The following is a 25097-nucleotide window of genomic DNA, read 5'->3' as shown; positions in this document are numbered from 1 at the left end:
GAAAACAAAAGATAAGTTTTCTGGGTCTTTAACACCAAAATCTAAATTTCACTGCTTGGAGTGCACAAAAAACTCCAGAAAATAAGTTGCAAGACTTTTCCAACCTGGGCGGTTAAATTACAAAGGAAACTTATGTCCACTATTTTCTTTTTTTCTGTGCATGTGTGTTTAACAGTTTCTAGAAAAGAATAAGATATTGAGTATCCAATAGCTGATTAAAAAAAAAAAAAACAACACACAAACCAACATTACCTCACTATTGTATAACCATAGGCGCATATCTTCTTCTTTTATACGTAGCCTCTGGGAGAGATATTCATGTATCTCTTTAATTGTTTGCATTCGACTAAAGCAGCCAGTGTAAGCCAACACTCTTTTTAAAGGAGCATTCGGTGAAGGTACATTCCCTGGATTCACAATCATAAGAAAAGGGTAAAAGATAATGTATATACCCGTAGGCCAACTGAAATCAGATCAATAATAACTTATACACTACATACACTGTAAGTACTTTTTGTAAAAAAGTACACAGTTCTACTCCTTTTGTTTATGGATAAAATTATGAGTTAGATTGAAAGCTAGTTGTTACTAATCCCGTGGGACAACAAATTTGCTATCAGAAAGCAGATAAATTTACTTCCCTTCTTACCAAAACCTATTGGAAAATTGCTCTCCTAAGATTCTCATAGGGAATAAATAATTTAAAAGCAGTTTTAAAAGACTATTCTTTTTTTCTCTTAAAGAGAGAGTATCAGAGACAATGGTAATTTTCAAAATAAAGGACTTCAAAATTTCATGAGAATTTTCTTTTTGAGAGCACATTGCAAGTAAAAAATGATTAAAAAAAACCCAAATCAGTCTGACTGTTCTTGGAAGTAGCATAACTTTGCTCCAGCTCTTCTATGGAGATAAACGCTGATCTGTGAAGACGAAATCAGCCTGGCAGTTTCACAATAAAAGTATTCTTAATAATTAAATTCCTCAAAACATATTCTGTGAAGATGCCTAGGATTTTCACCAGAATTTCTCAACAATCTCCTGTTTGCAACACAAACTAATTCCATGTTGAGATTGTTGCTGTTTTCTATAACGTGAGCTCATCTTTAGATAAAACATTTGCACAAGCTCAGTTTGAAAGAGACGGGACCAACTTTACGTGCTTTATTTTTTGAGCTTCTTTAGTTTAAACTTAGGAAGTTCCCCACTCCTCACAGAGACAGGTCTGTAACATATTAATGAAAAGCTTTTATTATACAGCCAAACCCCACTGGACAACTGCATTACTTAAGTAACCAGAAAAGTGATATTGTTCCACTTTCACTGTCAAAAGATTAAAATAAAATAAATAGTACCATATGAAAAGATGCAATATTACATGCAATTTGACAAGGGAGCAAAACTATACTGTAATCATCTTATAAGTCAGCAAAGCATCAGTTTTGCTTCAGTATACCAAGCAAAGTACTCATTGTTTTTAAAGAACACAAAAAAGCGTTTTCTGAGATTAGAGATCAGAGGATTAGTTGTAAGATTACAGCAAGAAAGCATATTTGAAAACTCAAAATGATTAATAACTGATTGGACAAATAAATTAGTGCAGAGCAAAATAATTCCAAATCAAGATCAAATCTGGCATATCAGAAGATTCTCTTTATTTGAATTTGGGCATTTTAGGACGTCCAAACAAAGTGGTTTCCATTTTATTAGGTCTAGTAGGAAAAATGAATTTGGGTAGCAGGCAGTTTCTGTAGCGGAACTTGATCAAGCAGGCAGCCACTATCTACACGTTAAGTTTGAGAGTCTACCAAAGCAGTGAAAAATTGAGCATCTGCATCAGAGTTTTAAACACAGGCTAGCACTAGCACGGCTGAGGGATTTAATTTTCAGTAGTCAGGTGAGCCCATTTCTGGACATACGTTACTGTGGATGCATATGTATATCTGTGTGTATCCAAATGCACATGCATATGAACATTAGGCATTTCTTCAAACCTACTGTGCAAGGCAAGTATGCAACTGTGCATACAAACCGGTAACTGAAAACAAACCCTCTAACACTTTTCAGCTGAAATGTGAAGCTGCAATCTAAAGATTATTCTTTTAGCCCATTACTTGTACAATCTTTTGGTGAGCATTACCACCACAATTATGGGACATGTATTTTAGCTGGATGTTTACAGAATAATAGTGTAATTATTAAATATCGATATTTGATACTATATTAAATATAGTATCAAATAATAGTCTTCATATTCCATTAATTCAATCCCTTTCTAAAGGGTATTAAATAATTTTGGGCATTAAAGCCTAGCTGCCCAAGTAACTCAGAACCAGCTGGCTGAACAACGATTTAATTTATTATACCGCTGTACTATCCGATACACACACCCACCCCAATGCAGAGATGCCTCTATTCTATGGCTACAAAATTAACTACCAACAGGATTAATCAGATCTGCCCTTCTCAGCTGTTTAGTTTATGCAGTGCTCATTTCCCACTTTCAACTCACCAATCTATTTGCAGTAACTATGCGACTTAACTGACTTCACTGAAAATGCTCCCCCATGCCTCGTCCTTTCAAGAGAAGACAGGAGGAAAGCCTTTAAATCTTTACCAAATGCTGATTGTGCCTTACAGTTGATTAGCTGGTGTACAAGCACAGTGGCAGTGAGCTTCTATAGCTGTGGGTCTCGCTTTCTTAGAAACTGCACACTTGTATTCTTGCTGCATTCTTAAGTTACCTCTAGGTAAATGCTGAGGAAACATTCTCAGGCTCATCATACCCATATTCACCCAGATGTTTGACTGCTGCGTTCGAGTGGCAGGCTGCTGTCTCAGGAAGAGCAGATAGCGAGGAAATAACTCTAGTTCAGGCACATTTGTTTTGCTGTTTTTGATCACCTAGTAAAGATGTTTAAAACACATTTTAGAGACTGCTGTTCCAGACGTGTAGGAAATCCCAATAGGAAGAGGAAGTAATGATTAAAGCAGATGGTTAAAAAAATAAACTATGTTTTACTAGGAGAGGAGAAATCCTCTGAACTTCTTACGGGGTCTTAGGCAAATATCCACAGGAATAACAATTTACTGATTTCTAAGCACTTTTTGAAGCTTATTAGTTGCAGATTGTCAAAAGCAAACGCCTTATTTAGTGGAGCATAGCTTCCTGTACAACACCATGGAAAGAACACTTTTGTAATTCCTGAAATATATGTGAATTTACAATGAAACTCATTAATTCTGTTACTATTTATACTTATATATACTTATATATACTCAGTGTATACTTCAGTATCAAAGTTTCAAAACTGTTGAAAAAAAAACTCGCACATGCTGAATAAGACCCATGTTCTGAACTTTTTGAACTATAGGATTGAATTAAAACCTTCATATCGTAAGAACAGACTGAAACTTACTTTTGTTGCATTTTGGTAAGTTGACAGAAAAAGCTGCAATCATCCCAGAACATGACTTGCAGCTTTTCAGTCACCATTTCTACAAAGACTTTGCTATCTAGATCTGCCCAAACGTAGACATACATAAATGGCAGGAATGTTCACTGTTTTCGTGACCACGTGAAGCAGAAGAAAACACTCAGCTTAAGTTGTGAGCAGCAGTATAATGCACTGAAGTGTCATGGTATTAAACTTCAGTTGCAACAACAACAACAATAGTGACGACATTTTCTGGAAAGAAACAACATAATAGTCCCTACTGTGGGGTGGGAGACTGGGACTGTAAGTGCCTGTATAGATGGGTGCAAGTAATCAAATAGTCTTCAAGAATTCAAGTGTTCAGATAACTAAGCGTCAAAATATTCCTTAATTATGGACTGAAAAGCTGAAGTTTATACATATATTATTTATATTTTTTTCCAGACAGGATACCCAAACTAAAATTCTCTCATTCTGAATAGATGTCTCTTTTCTAATGACCCTATCGCAAAAATCTCAAGCACATTAGTTTGTGCTGTGTATAAAGCGATGTGGCCTTTGCTGGATCATGAAAGGTGTTTGTTTCCATGGAGAATGTGTGGGAGGAGGGTAACAGAAGCCAGTGATTTTTCACTGTAAAATAATTGCCAGTACTACGGCTAACAGACCAAATCATCAAAAATCATACAGCTAATTCTCTCGTATTTGTGACACCAACCACCTAATCTCTATTGCTACCATCAAAAAAAAAAAAAAAAATCCCCTCACCTCCTTTTTTAAAGCGTAGCTCCTATAAGAGACTACCTGACACAGAATAAACCAACCACTCAACAGAAATTAAAGAGTTTCCAATGCCTCTAAGTGAACAGAGCAAATTACTTCAATTTTTTTTGCCTCTAACATTTTAGAGGCAAAGCCTACTTTTTTATAAATTCAAAATTAATAATTCAAGGCATGCCAGCTTTAGCTCCAAATGATTATGACCTGTTAATCGTTTTGCAATATTACACATGGAGAAACGGAGAGATAACTCAATAAATTGTGAGTAAATTACATGATTTAACAATGACTATTGCTATATAATTACTGCTTCTCTTCCAGAAATACTGTTGCTGTTTTAACTGCAACCAAAAAAATCTCATTGGGATAACATAGACTAATTATAAGTCCACTTAGGCAATTCCATTTAATATATAGCACTTTCACATTTGAAAATTATATTCTGCAATACATTCTGCATTGTGCCCAAAATTATTTTTTTAATTAAAGATATTACAGCTTAAATATAGAAAATACTAGTGTTAGTTACAGAAAATGAATTTCAGTTCTTCAAGGTTTTTTTTCTTTTAACAAAACTTTTATGCAAACAAGTACAAAGATCACCTTACCTTTGATAGACTCTTTCTAATTAGTTAATTTTATTGCAAGGTTTTAAGTGACTACAGGCAACTAGATAATTGTTGATATAAAAACACAGCATTACCAATTTGCAAATACATTTTTTATTACACAATGGAAACACTTAATTGTTTGTAAAACTATTTCACAATGTTATTGTGATTCATCGGCTTTTCTGCTTACTGTCAAGTGTAAGAAATGTAAAAATTCACTACATATGAATTATTTGCTGACAAATGAGTATTCCATAAGTTTGGATGAGCGTTACTGATTTTGTGCTGAGGAATGAGAATCACTTGCCTCGCCAGTAAGATTTTTAGTTACCCATTAGAAAAAATAAAGGCAATTATCACAATACTAGAAGAAGAACAACACAAAAGAACTATTTATTTTGAATATGTGATCTGCTCAAAATAACAACTGGTATTCACACGGCCACGATACATAACACTTGCAACAAAAATCAAAACTAAAGAATTAAAACAAGAAGAAGAACCTGAGTGGATGAGTGTATCAGGTGAGATTAGTGGTCTTTGCCTTTAGCACTGAACATGGTTAACCAGAATCATGCTGATTCAGCCTTAGATAATAGATGCCAACTCAGCTGTAGCATGTATATTTTGCGGAATTGCTTATGATAAATGCTTTATTGAAAAACCTTTGACTAGAAGATGAACAACTTAACCAGTCTGTGCAGTACTCAAAAGCTGATATGCTCATACGCAAATTCTTTTTAGAAATATCTACTCCTGCTGCCTTTTAGATCTTCACCAAATCTTGCACGCTGCGTTATCTATGACACTGAACTTGAAGGACAGCAATTGTTACATTCCCCCCACTTCATGAAATTGTAGGAGAGAAGAAATGCATCTTCAAAGCTGCAGGTGTCCCAGTTTTCATTTTATTGGTTTTGCAGACCAGTTGAAAATTTATCTTAGCTTTTAAAGATGAGTGTTTTGATGCCAAGTCTTTTAAACTGATCTCAAGTTTACTTTTGTCTGCTTTAGCAATCCTGATCAGTTGAGCAGCACTTCTGCCCTGTTGCAATATCTCCTGGGGTTTGTGCTGCAAACCTCCTGGTAAATATCCACAACTTTCTATCCATGTCCATTTCTGAGACTGCTTTTTCCCAGCTCGCTCTTCAAGACTTTTCATTTAGACTATCCATTTTGGATGAAGTGGGAGATGACGATAAAAGATTACCTTGTGCAACTGGCAGAAACTTGGACACGTTAGCCTGTTTATATTATCTCAGTGGTTATGGCAAGTAAACAGTGTCTATAATCACAACTTACCGGTCTGGGCAAGGACAGATTTGCTCCATACCAATGGTAAAGTGCTCTCCAAACTGGTTCTGGTACCATTATGTAGTCCTTTCCTTCAATCAACTGTGGAGATCGCTTTAATCTTCCACCCTCCATTGTTAACGATGCAGCCTTTAAACAAAAAGGGATTTTGTCAAATCTCAAGTGCAAAAAATAGTGTACAGCTACAATGATTTTTGTTCATGAACACAGAACACTTTAACTATTAAAAAAATTTTAAGTAGCAATTAGCAACTGTTTTTCATACTGAAAGATGGCATTTAAATGTAACAATAATTAACACTCAAGTTTCACTAGTTACTCTAAAAGGCTCTCCAATATAGAATTTGTACTATCTTTCTCTCTTGTGTCACCTACTCCAACAACTTCAGATACTGCATAGAGAAATCCAATCTATACTCATCATTGATGGTGCTGGTCTGTGTTTTTTACGTTTTGTTTGCATGAATACTGGAAAAACTGTCAGGTTTGTTTTACTATTTAATTAACTATTTTCTGTTTTTAAGCAATAGCAATAAACTCTTATATTTAGATTTAAAACACTGAAGTGTTTAATTATTAAAATATTTTACAGTTAATGCTGAAAGTTGTGTTTTCATAAATGCCTTTTTCATTCGTAAGTTTTGTGAAGCTGTTTAAGAACATTTTGAATGTTTCTCTTCTCACAAAACACTCAATAGTAGCCTCAGAAACAGAACACAATTTTTTCCTCTTAAAATAAAAGAAACCCAAACTTTGTAATATGACAAAGCAGTGTTAGTTTAGAATTAAGCCACTACCTGAAAAAAAAAACCCACACAAAAAGCTGTGATAAAAGTACGCTAAAAGATACTTTTCCTATATTCACATGACTCTGATGCATTTACCTTCACTGGTTCTTGCGTTACTAGGGGTTGGTTATCAATAGCTCCTGGTTTCTGAGGATTAAGCTGTAGTAAAGTATTGCCATTGGTTCCAAGGAAACACTGGTTATTATTGTCCGAAGTATTATGCTGCCTAGCAAAACATACATCAGTCCCTGGTGTGCCAGGGTAAAGAGTATCTGTAACAGAATACAAGGGGCGGGGGGGAATAAATCTCTATTTCAGTTCATGAGTCCATAACATAAATAAATCAGTTAAACTGTTGCATCCTCTTTTTTTTGTTGTTTTTAAAAAAGGCTGTTGAAGAAGTTTGTTACCCTTCATACTTCAGGAAAACATGCAACTCTTCCAAACTACAGAGTGACAAATATACTAGTGCTCTCAGAAAAGGTAAAGAAGTAGATAAATGAGATGCAAATACCAAAGCAGATACTTACACAAATACTGGTTTGAAAACAGCCTAACAAGGTTTGCATGAGCAAATGTGTTTGACATTTGCTTGTTGTCTGGATGTTTGAATATCAAACTGTTAAAAATCTTATATACGAAACTGAATATATATGCAATAATGCCTTCTTTTTATTTTTTCCTCTTGAAACAGAAAGTATTTTTATTCTTATAGAACCTCCTTTTGTTATGCAGAACACTAAATCTAAATTTCAGGTTAGAAAAAAGAAAGATCCTTTAATCTAAAACTTGTCTCCCTTCCTGCCCTTCCTCTATTCCCCAACCCCCACCCCAAAAAAGATCACATTTATCAACTGTAAACTGAAGCTACAATTTTAAGATACAGATTTTAAAATACCAGATGCAACATTCAGCTGTCTTATAAGGAAAAAAAACATCACCTCAAATTCTCACAAGAACTGACTGCACTAAAAATCTCTTCTTCTTTCACAAAGATGACTCCTAGAATCTGCACAAACTCACTTAAATCACATGCCCTGTAAAACTCTAAGTACATTTTTCCTAATTTCTTTTCTGCTTCTTTCTCCTTTGTAGTATCTGAGGTCATCTCATTGCAAGACGTAGTACAATACGAACTAGGTATGAGCTAGAAACAACTTAATGTGAAGGGGGGAAAAAAAATCCACTCAGAAAATAAATGATAGAACAAAAACTATCTTGGAAACAGTTCTGGAAACTAATCAGAACATAAAAGATGAATTGCTTTTTAAACAAGACTGTTTCTTGTTTATCCACCACAGACTAAAAAATCTCAGTAATTCACTGACGTCCAACATGTAGGCCACTTCTGCAATCTAAACTGTGTTATCTTTTCGCCTGGAGGAATCCATGCAGTATCTAGTTTTCTCAAAACCTGTTCTACATTAAACCTCCAAGGAAAGAAGATGCTTACTGCTGCTAGTAGTCTCTGAGGCTTCTGATGCAGTAGAAATATTATCTGAAAACTTTTCTTCTGTTGCACTGAAGTAATTAAGACCTCCCATTTTGTCTTCTCCCTGTTCTGAAGTATTGGCTGCAGCAGCTATGAGTGAATTCTTACCTCCACTCAAGACAGATGAAGGCTCTATCACAACAGGGTTTGCATCCTAAAATTGGTAGGCAAGTAGAAAAGTTAATTTTAAGCCAATATCAAAGACATTTAGCATCAGCCCCATCAATCACCAACATTCACAGCTGTGTGACCACTTTTACATATCACACCAAGCTTTACAGAAAAAAAATACTTTCTAGATCTACTGATGAAAAGTCTGCAGAAACAAACAGCCAAAATTGTTAAACCAATCAAATAAACTCTTCTATACAATATAAAAATTGTGAAATACCAGAATTATTTTCTCTATCTAGACGCATAAAAAGACAACCATTTTAGACTGCTATAATTACAGACTATAAGTATTTGAAGACTTCTCCCTGTTGAATTTCATCTGGTTAAATGAGAAAGCAAGCACAAGAACAAAGAACACATTCTTTCCTCAAACCTGCAACATTTTAGTCTTCCCTAACTTTGTTTTGAAACAAACTTCCCTTGTTCCCTTTGGAGAAACAGCACTGCAAAGGCAACCTGGCTTGTTCTTAGGCAAGATGAAGCTGGGAAAAAAAATTTGCATCCCCCAAAAGCACAACTTGCCAGTCCACTACAGACAAGATGCAAGAAGAATCCTACCCAATTTAGATCACCAGTCACAACAAGAAACATCAATAAATGAGAAACAGAAGAAAAAGGAAATTAACTGAGCCTTAGAGAGGGAAAAAAAAAATCCATGCAATGAACGTCACTGCAACAACACTGGAAAAAGTGTTTTATGTTGTCCCCTGTTTATCACATCACTAAACATAATATCTTGTCAAATAACAAAACTGTGCAGCAAAGCTAAAAGTATAAAAGTAAGACTAAAACGTATGTTGAAATTACAGTAATCATTTACAGAGTTTCACGGAAATTCTGAGTGTTCTCTTTGCTCAAGAGGTAGAGAGAGTGACTAATGGCATTGTGCTATTATGCAAAGGATTAGGTATGAAATCATGTGCACATCCGAGTACTCATACTATGACAAGGATCAAATTACCTAGTATTTCAGGCGTTTAAGCCATCATTTGTCCAATTCATTGTGCACAAAGAACAACTGTAATTACATGGTTAGTTAATGCATACATCGCAGTTTTCCAAATATTTTTAGGTATTTGTATTTATAAAATAACTCAGATACTTATATGATGACTTATCACTATCTAAAACTCTTTTGAGAAGTAGTTTATTTCACTTATTCTACATTCTTGGTTGTGTAACCTGCAAAGAGTATTTATCTCCACCTTAATTAAACTTTATTAAATTAAATTTTATTAAATATGCTTTCTTTTGTAAAATTCATAGCGATGCTTTAACTTGAATATTTTAGTTGGAGGGTATTAAAGAGCACCCTGTAACTATAAGGTTACAGTACGACTCTTTTGATCACTGTCAGGTACTGGACTACTTTTCGTCATTGCCTATAAATCACATTATACCAATTCCCTCCTTTATTTGTCTAGAAAATGCACAGTGTGTATTTGTGGCCCAAGCAAAGTCAAAACCAAACCAGGCAGCTTTATGATCAAATGGCTCAAAAGACTTAAGGGAAGTACTATTGTGAGAGTATGTTTTTATTCAGAAAAGTATTTTGACACGCAGGAATGATGAAACAAAATACAGAAAGAGGTGATAGTTTAATGAAATTATAGTGAAAAGCTCACCATGTGACAATGATTCAGCAAAACAATTATTTTCCACTAAGAAACATGCTTAATTTCAAGCATTATTGGTTAAGCGGTCATTTGCTCCCCACTCTTTTTTCATCAACACATTCACAAATACAAAGAAATCACTTATTCAGTATACATTATCATTATACTTACGTATTTGACATATTCTTTCCACTGGTGCCACCATGGCATTGCAATAAGAAACCAGTTGTGCCCTGGCTGAAGGCCATACCTGCTTTCTCTCTCTAACCAGCCTCTGCACATAACGAACGAACAATATGAAGAATTAGTTGAAACAGGGAAATTAAAGTCCTTCTTTTGAAAATACTAAAAGGTGATTCTGAAACCCAGTTAAGATTCTGAGCAAAACACGTACCTAATAATCTGTCCTTCCTCTTCTGGAGTGGCAGGTCGTAGCCCCAAAACTATATGACACACCTGGAAAAAGAAAGGAATTCTTACCTAAGAACTACAGTACTATGAAACAAGCATTAGGTAAATGAAAGAAAAGAACAACTCTAAGGGGACTTCAGAAAAGTCTTTTTAATTATGTAGCAAGGTTACCTAAAATTGAACAAATCACTAAAAAAAGAAGTATTTTGAGCTATGAGATTCACAACCTGTTCCCACTGTTAAGACAAAAATACCAAGAATGTCAAATGCCCCAAGACAATTTAAGGTGAACAGAAAATGCATGTTCATTATTTTCACATCTGAAGCACACGCTATGAATGATCACAGTAACTGACATGCATCAGATACAAAACATTAAGATGTATATATGTGTGTGTATATATATGTACTGGAGAGAGGAACGAGGAATTGGGAGAATGCAAGCTGCTGGAAGAGGATAAGCCAAAGGTTGTAAAAAACCCAAACAAACCACAAAATGGAAAGGGGAAAAATGGGGAGAAACGGTTATATAAGGGACTGAAAGGAAAACGACACATGATGACACCGAGGGAGAAGTTTAAAGCAGTCCAACCAACCAGTCACCACTGAAAACGCTCTCAAAACGGTAGAATGTTCTCTGAATGTCTGACGCTTTTTTTTTTTACACACACACACACACTTTTTTTTTTTTTTTTTAAAACAAACGCAGAAGAAAAAAGGCACCATCCCCTAGATGGTTACTCGATTTGGGTGGGGTTTTAGTCCAAGTACAAGACAGCAGTCCCAGATGGCTAGTATTTTACTCCTCTCTTCCTAGTAAAACCGTCCTGGCCTTGGCTGCAGTGACGTCCCTGGCTGGTTTCTCCCAGCAGCTCCCCAGCCACAGGGCACGTGGCAGGGAGTGATGAGCGGAGGGAAGCAGACTCTGCGGGAGTCTTTGTTTCCCGTTGCAGGGAGGAGGGTCAGCTGTCTCTTCGAGACGGTTTTCAAATTGGTTGCTACTCATAACATGATTCATAGTCTTTTCCTTATGTCTCTTTTGAGGCTATCAATTTGCATCTCAGCTGGAGATTTCTAATGACTGGTGAGATATCTTATTTAAATTTATATTACAGTGTGAGAGACCATTGCACACTCTGAATAAAACAAAGGCCATTAGCTGCTGGGAAGCAACAGATTTTCCAGCACACACAACACAGCTGGCTCTGATGTTTCTTTTTAAACTCATGTAACACTATGCAAGTATCAGATTCTTCATATAAGCTAACCCCGCTGCAAACCAACCAATTTGTTGTCAAGCTTTCCAAGGCGCTCCACTCAGACTACTTAGCTTTTCTGTCTGCAGATGAGACACACAAGCTCATGACAGTTGAAATAAATGCCCAGACAAATCAATGGCAGACTCTGTCCTGCGTGAGTGTGCTGCTGAGCCTGCAGCATGAGATGAGGGTGCCTCGTATGATAAAGTTCTCAAAGGAAATAAAAATAAAAATCTAAAACGAAAATGTTTTAGTTGCTAACTCTCTCAGGAGAAAAAAAAATTGTAAATGAGACCTCCAACAAGCAATGTGTAACAACTGTGATGTGTAATCATCATCAAGACAAATTTATTAAACATTCATTCATTCTACCTCAATATTGCATAAATATTTGTTATTTAATCAATACTAAGCTATGATAGGATATTTCACCCCATACAGTCCAAAAATAAAGTCAGCCCTTCTTGAGAAGGTTGTGATGTAAGCAAAACCTGAAGCAATTAGAGATAAAAAGAATTTGCAGAACTTTCTGATTTTATTCTTTTCAGCTGTGGTATAGCTCATGGCCTCAGGATACGCTCACTCAGTCCCCATGAAGGTCTTGGAAAAGTATAGTTCAAAATGCAATTTATAAACTTGTCTAGGGTCATAAACAGGAGAATCAGTAGTATGCTATTCAGGTAGCCTCTCACAACAATTATTTATTTTTTTTAAAACCATACCGCTTCTTTCTGATGAAATATTTCTCTGCTACAATCTGACCACATAACTGATTGAGCTTCACTCGTAAGATGAGAATGGAGTCTACTGGTTCCCCCTGGCCCTCCCTGGAAGAACTGAGACTGTCATACGGGGCTGGAGGTGAATACTAAATTAGGGCAAATCTTCAAGGCTCCATTAGGATTATTATTATTTAAATTCAAAGTATCAACCCCTACAGAAAATGGGTAAGGAACGAACTGCAGTGAATGAAAATACTCTTAGCGGGTTATTTTCTGCACAAAGTGAGCCAGCGCTAAAATACGACTGTTTGAAGGATTTATAAAAATCCAATTCAAGCTCAATTATAAACAAATTCAGTACACACTTAATCCTCAGCTTCTGCAACACAATAGTGATATGATATCACAGCTTTCAAGGACTGCTCCATTAAAGAAAGCAATGAAAGGTTCCTTAGACAGCCTTAACAGAAAATGTAAAGGGAAAGTGGTTGTAAGGAGTTAGCAGTACCTTTTCTCATTTCCTGTGTGACTTTCTTGGCAAAGATTTGCAAGAACAACTGTTTAAGAACACAGCCTTTCTCTAATGGAAAATATAACTGCTGATACACTTGAAACTTCTTTTCATTTTATAAACAGTACACTACGTTCACTTTAGCAAATTATGCTTTAGGCATCTCCATACACTGGAAAGAATAATAATCAAATAGAGAATCATTTCGTCAAGGTAATGCACAATTGCAAACACATGTAACTTATTGCAATAGACAAAACTGTAAGCATGTTGACACAAATGCTGATGCTGCACTTCGTGGCCACACAAAAAGCTTATGAATTAATTACCATAATTTTCAAGTTTAAATTTCCTCTAAACATACCTGAAAAAGTAGGTTTAAAAATTCATTGGCAAGTGCACTCTTCACACTCCATATCTGGTAGTCCTCCAGAGTGAGGTGTCCGAGCTTAGTTAAAGGGAGGAGAAGGAAAGGGGAAGGAAAAAACATCAAACCATTAACCTATTTCTATTAAAATGCTCATTAAATGTACCATACAAAGCATGACAAAGCCAGTGATTTGATAAAAATCAGAATCTACCACTCTGATAATAAAATTTGATCCAATGAAAGAAGAAAAATCCAGTTTTAGCATAACATATGCAACCTAGAGAACAAAAAAAGCTTTGAGACGACAGAGGATGAACTATGCACAGCATGTAACCTTTGCTCCTGCTCCCCATCATTCAGATTTAGTATTCATGCTCAACTGCAGTGGTCATAGTCTCAAACCATGAAACCAGCAGACGCAGTATGTGACTGCTCAGGGCAATCACTGTGTAGGAAACAAAACAAAACTAAGACAATCTAAGACTTTGATCATCCAAATGAGCTCTGCACATAAGATACTTGCATCCATTCAGAAACCCATCATCCTCCTCTATGGCTTGGGAAAAACTATTTTGGATCATCAAGTCTTTATGATCTTACCTTACAACACAAGTCCTATTAATTCTTAATCACTTGCAAAGTTACAGTAGCATAACACTGAGCAATGTCAGAGGACCTCCTGATTTTCAACAATTCAGTGATAGGATCAATCTGAATTTTTTACATTGTAATATAACTCAGTCATTTTTACAGCAGTGCAGTTACTCCGCTTCTTCTTACAGACCATTTTCTCCAGAGTTCACACAGGTCAAAGCTAACATGTGAAAAGAGGTTAATTTATGTAATTACTGCACCATCAGCTCTTCCCAGCACTACATTCATGATGCAACTATGAAAGATATTCTGAAGACTTAGTCATCTTTTTTAACTCTTTGTAGGAACAAGACTGCTATAAACTACCCTTTTTAAAAAAGCAAACAATAAAAACCTCAAAGGATGAAAGAAAGAGCTCACTGGAGCCATATTTTCTACTGCTTTGGTAATGAAAGAATTACAATAAAATATTTGCCCACCACTTTCTTGGGAGTACAAGCAGGCAAGACAACTATTCAAACAAGTAACTAAGCATTTCCAGACATTCTTTATAGTTTTTCTTAAATTATTTATAGTTTCCAGACGCTCTCCCTATAGCAAAGCAAAGGATGAAATAATGGAAACAACTTCCCCTATATCGTTTGCAGATGATAGCGCCTATCTCGAAAAAGCAGGAACATAATTAAACATTTACACACGGCTAACCATAAAGCACAATATAAACTACTAAGACTTCTTGCTGTGTGTCACGACAGTCATGACAGATGCCTCCATAGTTTCACAGATACTTAGCTCTGAAACAATATCGTCATATATAGTTCACTGGTTATATATAATATTATTGCAAAGTAGTTTGATAATGATAATTCATAAGTTACTACTGAATTAATAGTTCTATTCCAGCATAGGAAGATAATGTGTCTTTACATAGCATAAAATAGAAGATACACTAATGCACTCCCCCTTTTTTCATAAGATCATTTTTAACATGAAACAAAAGAACAGTTTCTCCAGAACAAAAGTCAAGCATCAGATTTAAAACTGGTATTAATTATGCACAGCAAAGCCTTGCAAACAGTATATGCTTCAAATTAATTTCATCTGGTTATGTATTTTTGGTTTAGTTTCATATATAAAAAAGACTCATAAAATTCAAACATGTTCTTTCTCTCACAGAACAATGTGGAAAATTTTAATGGAAAATTGACATTTCTTGAAAGAGATTCTTTTATTGACACATCTCTGCTTTAAAGAAAGCACAAGATTTAACTTTCTTATAAATCAACTGAAGATACTAGGGTATAAAAATGACAAGGGAAGAACAGCAAGTTCCTACCTTTGTGGTATCATGCATATTCAAAATATCTTCTACAATTTCAGACAAATCCATGTCCAATTCCTTAACAAACAAAAGGATTAGAAAACGGCATTAAATTCTCACAGCACTCTCTGGAGCTGCATGTGTTCAGAATAAAAATGTAACTGTAAGAAATATAAGAAATGTTGATGATACCTCTATGTAATTCACAACTGAGTGCTTCCAGACAGTTGTACTTTTGTACCTAAGGTTTCTTTATATGAAACAGCATACATTATAGTCAAGTCATTCTGCTTTGGCTAATGGCAGTTCACAGTTGTGCAAGGTAAGTTACATCCAGTTATCAATACTCCTCAGCTAAGGTAGTTCAAGGAAGCCAGTATTTCACTGAAACCATGTTCAAACAACATTCACATTCCTACTTTTGAAGGATGACTTTAAGAAACAGAAGCAAATGAATAAAAAACCAAATATAACTTACAGGTATTTTATCAGTACGGTTATCTTTCCAGACCTCTAAAAGTGCAACCACCATTTCTTTAAGTTCAGTGCGAGACAACACACCATCCCGGTCAATGTCAAAAACCTTGAAGCAAACTGAGAAAAAAGGAAATTACTTTTCTATGTTAGAACTACTCAACAACTATTTTTTTTTTCTTGCAGAATGTAAGTCTGCAGAGTCACAAGAACATGATTTAGTGCTGACAGTTTTGATGAGGCAGGATGCATGTGTGGTAGTGAGGAAAGGGAGCAGCTGTGTTTAATAAACTGAAATCTAGATTCCTGCAATTCTGTGCTGTGTTTTCTGATGTGACATAGCAGGGAACATATGTGCATCCAGAAATTTCCAGTGAATGATAGCTTTTAAGTTGCAGCAGTATGGCTTTGGAGAAGTATGGAACAAAGGTATTTCAAAACACAAGAACCTTGCAGGGAGCCAGCTGAAAACTGGACAGTAAAAAAGCCAGAACATGCTATTTACCACAAGACAACCAAACAGGGCATTTGTTTTATATTATATATAATGAATGGATAAGTGTTTGCACTTTCTATATTGAGATACACACTTCTGCATCATAATGCAGAACACTGCAAAATAACTTCTGAAATATATTTTTTTTCCCCAACAGGTTTGTAATTTATAGGAAGCTATGGGTAAGTTCTAAAATATACAGAATTAGGTTTAATCATCCTTCATAAAAGGAAACCTTGATATTTAAAATTCCTTTAATTTTTTAACTTCTGAAGTCTGTCACCTTTCACAGACACACACGTTCAGTGGAAAAATTTTCAAAAAAAAGTGGAAACAACTAAACTTCATTGCTCAAACCGAAAAAATTCTCTAAAATTAACAGTTAACATTTTGCATACTTACACTTCTGCCTTTCTGCCAAGGGTCCCCTGCAACATGCTGAGAGCCCACAGGAAATTTCTTTAAAATCTATGTGATTGTCTCGGTTTTCATCAAAAGCATTAAACAAACCTGCAAACCACAAAAGCATCTCCTGTTACAGCATCTGGCTGAAACAGCTGACAATCATACTTAGCATTTACATGAAGGGTTAATGGTTAACATTTGCAAGGAGAAGTACAAACACTTATGATTGTAATTAATTTTTACTAAGTGTAATAAAGATAATTAAGCACTACTAAGACCATTTTAAAGGTGAATTAGATCACTCATGTATGGCTAGACAAAGCCGGGGGTGGGGTGGGGAGGGAATCAAGAATTCTGAACAGTAGCCTTATTTTCATACCTTCCTTGTAATGACTGATTCATAGAGCGTACATCTAAACCACTATGGTCAGGACAAGCATTTTCACAAAAGCTAAAGGACCAAAATAGTAAAGGTACTCAGATGCCAAATGCTTTGGCTTTTCCGAAGTACCTGATAGAAACTCCTATGAAAATCACTGAATACCATTGCAGATTTGGCCCTAAGTGAGTTAGGAGTTTTAGTTACCAGTCTTCAAAGGATTTAAGAGTTCTATTCATTCAGCACATATAACTTGGTTTTATCCCATAAATTATTTTTTTTTTTAGTGACAATGACTCCGTTGGACTATCCACAGAAGACGTATGGAATGACCAGAAACCACTCAAGTTTCCCCCCAGCAACTGTGTAAATTTATATCACTAAGTAGATAAAACACACTTAGGAGCAAAAGGACGTGGGGATATATCCCTATTGAATTGAACCTAAGTTCCGGTGTTTTAACAGCTTGCATCCACTGCAGATGAATTTCCCATTTTGTACTTACTGCTGCCACTCGTCAGTAAAGCTGACCATTTGGTGATAAAAAATTGTCACTCTAGCTAGGACCGCAGACAAAAACTAGCATGTAAGTGGAATGTTACTTAATGTCCTTATGTCGTGCAGTAAATGGCAATTAGACAATTGCAACCTCCAGTTATTATCAGAGTAGCTTCAACTTGAAAGACCAGCTTGGTTATTAACATGTCTGCATTGCAACACACAAATCTCCTGACCAAGTCTTCTGAACAAAATCTTCCTTAACTTACACTATTAGGGAAGACTGTTTCATCAACTGCACGATACAACTTCTGACTTGCATGCTGAATTGTAATTTAATAGATGAAACTCACATTTGACAGTTTAAAAATGGTCTTCTATTTTCTCTTATTCAGGGACAGCAGTATACTTTGTCATTACAGAATCTTAAGGAACCCAGTGAAAAATTTTAAGCGACTACAGGGCAAATTATACATAAAGTTTGACATATTTTCCTGACAACTAATAAGAATGCAACGCATAGAAGCACCACTTCCTTCGTTATTCCAGATTTCCAAACAAATACAGATTTCTCAGGCATCTTTTATCATTTTCAAACATTCAGAACTCAGTGGAATACATCTCTGTAATTTAAGCTTAAAATACATTTTAAAATAGGCCCACTTTTAAAGCCATAGAATTTGTATGTCAGTAGACCATCAGGTTCTGAACACCACAATAACATCACTTCCTCGCACATTTGATCGAAGTTCCATACCTTCACTCAGAGATGGATGAATAGGAGGGGAAACTAAGGGGGCAAATGTTTCTAAATCAAAACGTCCAGTTCTTGATTGAGCTTTTAGCAGCCAGTATCGTTTTTCGAGATCGATGATGTCGGATTCTTCCACTGTATAATCAACAAAAATAGAAGAAACTTTTGGTAATATCTAGACCGTGTTAGAATTCAGCACCAAATAAAAATGCAGCATTATTTTGTCACACAGAGAAATTATGTTCATTTTTTTGTGCCTGATAAAAATTAAAAATACAAGCAGTAGAGAAATAAAGATCCAATTTTACCTTCTTTATCTACAGAATCATCTTATCTATTCACCATCTAGGAGTTCAACGTCAGTAACACATCATCACAAGTGTTTAGAGATACAGAAATAAACTTTTCCCACTGCTAAAGGCTGCAGCAGTCTCTTCATTTTCACATATTTCTTCTTGGTGAATTGAACAGGTAGATTTATGTTCAATATCTTATTTTCCCAAGGTATCCACTATTTAAATCCTCTAAAAGGACGCGAAGTAACATTTAAAAAAAAATCCCAGAACTTTTATGGAAAAAAAAATTTAGTACTCTTGAAAAATTCCTATTTGAAATTTTTAGCCTTCTTATACATTAGTAAGAGTAAATTTTAATGTGACATTTGAACACTGTATCTCAGCATTAATTTTTTCAAAATATAGTTTGTTTCACTTTATTATTTATACCATAAATGCACTTAGAAACCCAGTCAACATTGGGGAGTGATTATACAAGCCTAGAAGACACTTTATACGGAGGAACTTACAAGCTAATTTGAAGAAGGGGAAACAAACAAAACCCCAAAACCAACCATGAGTAAAACAAGGTGCTAGGCAAAGGTGAATAAAAATAGCCAGAGGAAGAACTTTTGTTTTCTTTCAAAACATTATATACAAATGCCGGTCTCCTTACGTTTTATCTTTGAAATTAAATATATATATATAAAAATATTAAGTTTCTGCTCAACAATACTTTTAGCCTTTTCACATATGCAAGTGTGTCACAACACTGCTTTAGGTCAGTGCAAATTAATTGGTTCTCAAATAGATATGAAATGACAAAGCTGTCTATATTAAGAACCACTGCGTGTGATCCCATTCCCAGATGGTTCTGAGTCTTAAATCCACGCCAGCTTTCTAATAGGTTTAACTTGAGCTATTTGGCCTGGTTTAGTCCACAGAAACAATAATAATCCTGTAAGGCTTAAGAACAGAAGAGACCCAAAAAAAGTTGTTTATCAAATTGAAATTTTATTGATTTCTTTTCCTATTTCTGCTATTAGGAGTAGTAATTTAATCAGAATAGTAACTTAGGTAAGCTACAGTAAGCATGAACTAGTTGTAACTACCTAGCAGGCACGTCATATAACGCATCAAAAACTACACAATACCTTACCCTCATCAGCAGAAAGTTTGGAAAAATTTTAACAAAAGATTAATATCTGAAGTAGAGTTGGAGGAGTGGAAGGGGTTTGCATCTTCCTGTAAAATATTTTTAGGCAGTCTAACTAGAAAAGTAACATTTGTGAAAACATGTCCTCCTTTTCCTCCGTACATTCAGTACAATCACTAGACAGACCATATACGAGCATGCAGAACACTCACACCAAAGCTGCAGTTCTAGGGTCACGTTAAGCTAACACAACTTCAGGCTGAACAGAGAGAGTTTACCTTCCCCCTTAACCCCAGGCACGTGCTGCAGCATCCTCACTTGCATCATTATCAGCTATTGTGCATTTGCTTAGGAAGTGAGATAAGAGAACTGATCCAGAAGAAAAACTAAACCGATTTCCTTTCTTCCCTCCCCCTCCTTCCTAGATGGATCAATTCCCTTATCTGGCTTATCATCTCCTGGCTCCTGGCTGCGTTGTATTCACAGAATCATTTGGGTTGGAAGGGACCTCTAAAGCTCATCTAGTCCAACCCCCCTGCCGTGGGCAGGGACATCTTCAACTAGATCAGGTTGCTCAGAGCCCCGTCCAACCTGACCTTCAATGTTTCCAGGGATGGGGCATCCACCACCTCTCTGGGCAACCTGTGCCAGTGTCTCACCACCCTCATCATAAAAAGTTTCTTCCTTACATCTAGTCTGAATCTACCCTCTTTTAGTTTAAAACCATTACCCCTTGTCCTATCACTACAGGCCCTACTAAAAAGGCTGTCCCCAATACATAAGGAAGCAGTAACCTAAACATATAAAGGAATGTTACTCTACTAGAAATCAAGAAAGAGAAATAAAGCAGTTATTTCTCTGAAGATCAGCATACAGAAATATCGTAGGTGCTTAGGACTGCCACAGATGTAAGCAGCTTCATGATCCTAAGCAGAACAGTTAAGTGATGTAAAACTGCATCTGGTATGTTCCAAGAAATACAGGGATGTCTTGATGATTTAACAACATACCTGCCCCACAATGGTCAGCTTATCAACAGATGAGAAAAAATCTGCCAAATAAAATACACTTTCCCTCAATCTTGTTGCCTCAAGGTACCAACAGGTATTGGGGTGCTACAGTACTTTCACTGGCAGGTGCATTATTTATCTTTAGTAATTAAGAACTGAAAGATAGGTTCTCTGGCAAAATAAAACATTCTCAAATATCTATAGTAGAAGCTAGTAGTGCTCCATTTTTTAAATTGTACTTCACAGATAGTTTCTACAGTGCTAACTTTATTGCTTTATTATTTTAATGTCAGAAAAGAAAGGTCATCAGAAAGCACCTTATCTGCATTTCTGTCAAGCAGTGGTTGAAATACACGGTCATTTAAAAGACAAAGAATTTTCAATTAATCATTTTCAAAAGAATAGCTGATAAGTATTAGCATAAGAGCTACACTGATATTATAGACAAGGCAGGTCCAGTGTATTGACTTTCCGCAGAAGAACCAAACATTTTAGAAAGTAAAACTGACAAAGTAGTAAATAACAGTCTTTGTACTGATGAGACTTACGCAACTTTGGTTGAATACAAGTAAAAATGTGACAAAAGAATATTTTTCATTCAGAGTAACAATGAATTGTAGCAATAGTTTCACTTACATAAAATAAAGAAAGGTTCATTGGATTACAGCACACGGGAAAGTTTAACTCTGCAGTTGAAAAGCCAGCTGTTACATAATTTGATTTCCCCAGAGTGATTTTTTGCACATAATCTTGTAAATCAGTCTCAGGATATGTAGTGCACCATCTATTCCTCCACAAATGTAAACTAAAAGAAATCTCTTGCAATTTATGATAGATACATATAATCGTATTTGTTATTGAAGTTTAAATGAAGCACGATAAAAGCAGACTGCACTTATTATCCAAACATACTAATGTGTATGAAAAAAATGACATATTCTAAAGAAGTTTTATATAGACGAAGGATTTTACCTCTTCAAAGTATGAAATTTTTTTCCTAATGCCTGTTCAAATCACATCAGGAAGTGTGAACTGGACTTTCATGCGGTAGTTCAAATTTTAAATAACTTACGATTATTTTTAAAAATGTATCTTATATATACAATATAGTCCAAAACATCAGAACAGACCGGCTTTCTAGGTCAAGTAAGTATTCACTTTTGTCAATTAAACACGATACGATTATTTGAGGTGACATGGAGATATTATGCACCTGTGAAATTTAACCATACACTACCAGTTTACTACCGTATGCTATTTTATGTCTCCCTCGTCACTTGTCCATTAAAAATATGAAAAGCTTTCAGGTCTGTAAAATTATGAATAGTGTTTCTTAGCTCAATTCTCTAAGAATTGGACAAGTATCATCAGAGGAATGATAATGTCAAGTACCCCTCAAGCTACAGTCTTCATATTGTAAAGGAAGAACAGGTGAACATTTTCAGCAAAAATACGCATCTGAGAAACTGTAAATCTACTAAAAATGAGTTAATTTAAAACCAGCTGCCACCCTGTGATTGACAGTCAGGTTGTGTGACAGTGATAAACACTAAAAAAGCATCCTTCATTTTAATGCCACTTCCATGAAATGTATGCCCTTCTTAAATACTACATAGGTAGCAAGCCACGAATAATCTTCTGTCTTAGAAAAAGAATTTAAAAACATGTTTTCATTTCAGGCACTATTTATTACAATCCTTTATACGACCAGAATTAACTAAGTATTTCAATATATTTTAAAACTTTAATTTTTACCCACCTATTGGTACAATCCTCTCTGGTTCACAGCAGTAGAAGCATACCATATTCCCAACATCTTAACTGAAACTTGATTTGTTTTACGGTTTACCACGATATCCTCCACGCAAAACCCAGTCCCCTGTCACAGAGCACGCTCTTCATTGCACAATGGCCGAGTCAGAACCAGAGACTGAATGACTGAACGCCAAACAGTATTTCTGACTAAACACACTTGTTTCTCACTTTCAGATCAACACTCAGAAGACTCTGGGACCTGGGCACAGAGAGCTGCTTTGCAAGACATAAAATAGCCTGGGAACTAAGAGGATAACAAAGTGGCAAGATGCAGATTAAGCGACACTGAGGCTTTTTCTTATTGGACTAGTCTGCTGGAATACTTTCATCTTTTTTTTTTTTTTCCTAATTGAAAAACGGACAGAGAGAGAAGGGAACATTATAAATTGAACCAAGATCCTTAGGTGTGTCAGATGCGACTATCCAGGCATTTATTTAGCAGAATACAGTGTATCACTGCCTTAGGATGGGAACCGATACAGAAGAGGTATTAAACACTACAGTTCCTCTCAAAGCACAAGTCTTCACACACTCGGAAGAAAATAGGACAGGGTGAAATATGCTCTTAAAGGCACCTTTAATAAATCCAAAATCTTCAGAATTGTCTTCTAGTGGCCCTCCATACATCATTAAGAGATGGCGTTTCAAGAGTGAGTACCACAGCTGAAGTGGGCAAGCTACAGAACATGTATTTAACATCCAGACAGCCTTTTAATGTGAGCAAAGTGAAGCGATCGCTTCATTTCACTTTTCTTTTACAGACTCACATCTTCATCTTACCATACAGCCCTATAGGTTTATAAACCCATCCCCGACAGAAGAGGTTACTTCCACAACATTCAGTTTCAATTTTATACTGTTTCAAAAACTCACTCTTCCTTTTCAACCATGCTATCTGGTTAGCCAGGGCTTCTCTCATTTATTATGTTAAATTAGCCATAACTGTATGTTCTAAAATACAATTATTATACTGATTACACACTGTCTTACTGCATCTCAGTACATAGGACCTGTTCATAAAAAGCAGGAGCATTTTGATGAACTTTTCTGATGACAGAAAAGGGTCTCTTCAATTCAAAGGAGAATTAGGATGCTATTTAATAAGAACTCAGTGACACAAGAACCAGATAACAAAGAAGTACAAATTACATGGTCTGTCAGTTTGAAACCAGTAACCCCTCTGATAAATGGGAGTATTCTCCCCATGGAAAAGGACTGAAAACCTGAGTATCTAAGCCTACCACATGACACTGAGACACACCAAAACAACACAGTCATAAAAAAGGCAACCACCACCTATACCGCAGAAGAAGAAATACTTCCAGCCAAATAAAGGAAACTAATGAGGCCTCACCTGGCATCAGTATGACAGCAATGTATCACCCAAGTCTGAGATGGAACGGGGGATGGAGGCACCTCGTCTGAAACAAACCTGAACTGAGCTCAGTTTACTTTGACAAAAAGGTCAAGAAGAAATGTAAGAGTCATTTGCATTTATACTGCATAGTTAAAAGGAAGGAGAGCAGAGACCGTCTGAAACCAAGGACAATGCTGACGGAAAACTAAGACATAAACTGCCTACAAATATATGTAGATGATGTACTGGAATAATTTTCCCCAACTGGAGAAAAATAAATAAATAAAATAAAATAAAAACCAATAAGCCTCAGTATCTTATGAAAGGAATGATAAAGTGACCCCCAGGGTCTGCACCTGGTGGGACAGGAGACCCTTCCATGTGTCTCATGTTCCTGTACGTCTGTCTGCCAAACTAAGCCACAGAAAGCTGTACTTTGCAGGTAGGATGGAGTCAGTTCCACTCTGATACTTACAAGAGTGCAAAGCAGCCAGGGTAGGCAACAAAATGACATCCTCCAGTGGCCGAGAATTGTTGTATTATTGAATTACTGCATTTAGCCTTAAGAGTACCAGAGAAGATTAGGTGTTTAATTTGTAATTACTAAGGATGTATTATGATTTGGGGGAATATTCCCCTATAGAGAATTTTAGTGTTAGCAGTAGTCCCTGACAGGATTTATCGTTGATTTACATGCTCCACTACAGTGCTATGCAACATGATAATGCAATACGGTTTAAAAAAAAAAAATAAAAAAAAAATTCAAAAGGTACCCAATCATACTACGAAACTGAGAAAATCCAAACTAGTGCTAGTTGGTCAGTACTCAGGTGGAAGAGAGACTCATATCCCTGAAACTGGTTTTTGGGAGCAAAGGTCCAAGAGAAACTTAAGTTATTTTGGTAACTTTCAAATGAAATGATTCGTATTTATGATTTCAAGTGAAATGGAGCAAAATTTGATTAAAAGCAGCAAGTGTGTGCAACTTCCTGTAACTTTAAAATTTAATTTCTAATTATGTGTTGAGAAATATAACTAAAGTCACCTGCATACCGATATAAATGTTACTTACAAATGAAAA

At 35.8% G+C, this 25097-nt stretch overlaps 1 protein-coding gene across 1 annotated transcript in view; it reads right to left on the bottom strand.

Moving 5' to 3' along the window:
• USP32 (ubiquitin specific peptidase 32) overlaps positions 1-25097 on the bottom strand; it is a 63158-nt gene that overhangs the window by 16831 nt on the left and 21230 nt on the right. Inside the window, exons 6-17 of the mRNA XM_009324064.1 lie at positions 18407-18538; positions 16770-16877; positions 15876-15991; positions 15413-15475; positions 13477-13560; positions 10604-10665; positions 10381-10483; positions 8381-8573; positions 7024-7199; positions 6128-6268; positions 2784-2901; positions 253-407 (exon numbers count right to left, since the gene is read on the bottom strand). Coding sequence (XP_009322339.1) covers positions 253-407; positions 2784-2901; positions 6128-6268; positions 7024-7199; positions 8381-8573; positions 10381-10483; positions 10604-10665; positions 13477-13560; positions 15413-15475; positions 15876-15991; positions 16770-16877; positions 18407-18538 — 1451 coding nt within the window. The remainder of the gene's footprint in view (positions 1-252; positions 408-2783; positions 2902-6127; positions 6269-7023; positions 7200-8380; positions 8574-10380; positions 10484-10603; positions 10666-13476; positions 13561-15412; positions 15476-15875; positions 15992-16769; positions 16878-18406; positions 18539-25097) is intronic.

The sequence above is a fragment of the Pygoscelis adeliae genome, unplaced genomic scaffold (genome assembly GCF_000699105.1).
Source record: "Pygoscelis adeliae isolate BGI_AS28 unplaced genomic scaffold, ASM69910v1 Scaffold290, whole genome shotgun sequence".
In the NCBI taxonomy this organism is placed as follows: domain Eukaryota; kingdom Metazoa; phylum Chordata; class Aves; order Sphenisciformes; family Spheniscidae; genus Pygoscelis; species Pygoscelis adeliae.
The sequence above is the reverse complement of the archived record's forward strand: the minus strand, read 5'-3'. Positions and strand labels throughout refer to the sequence as shown.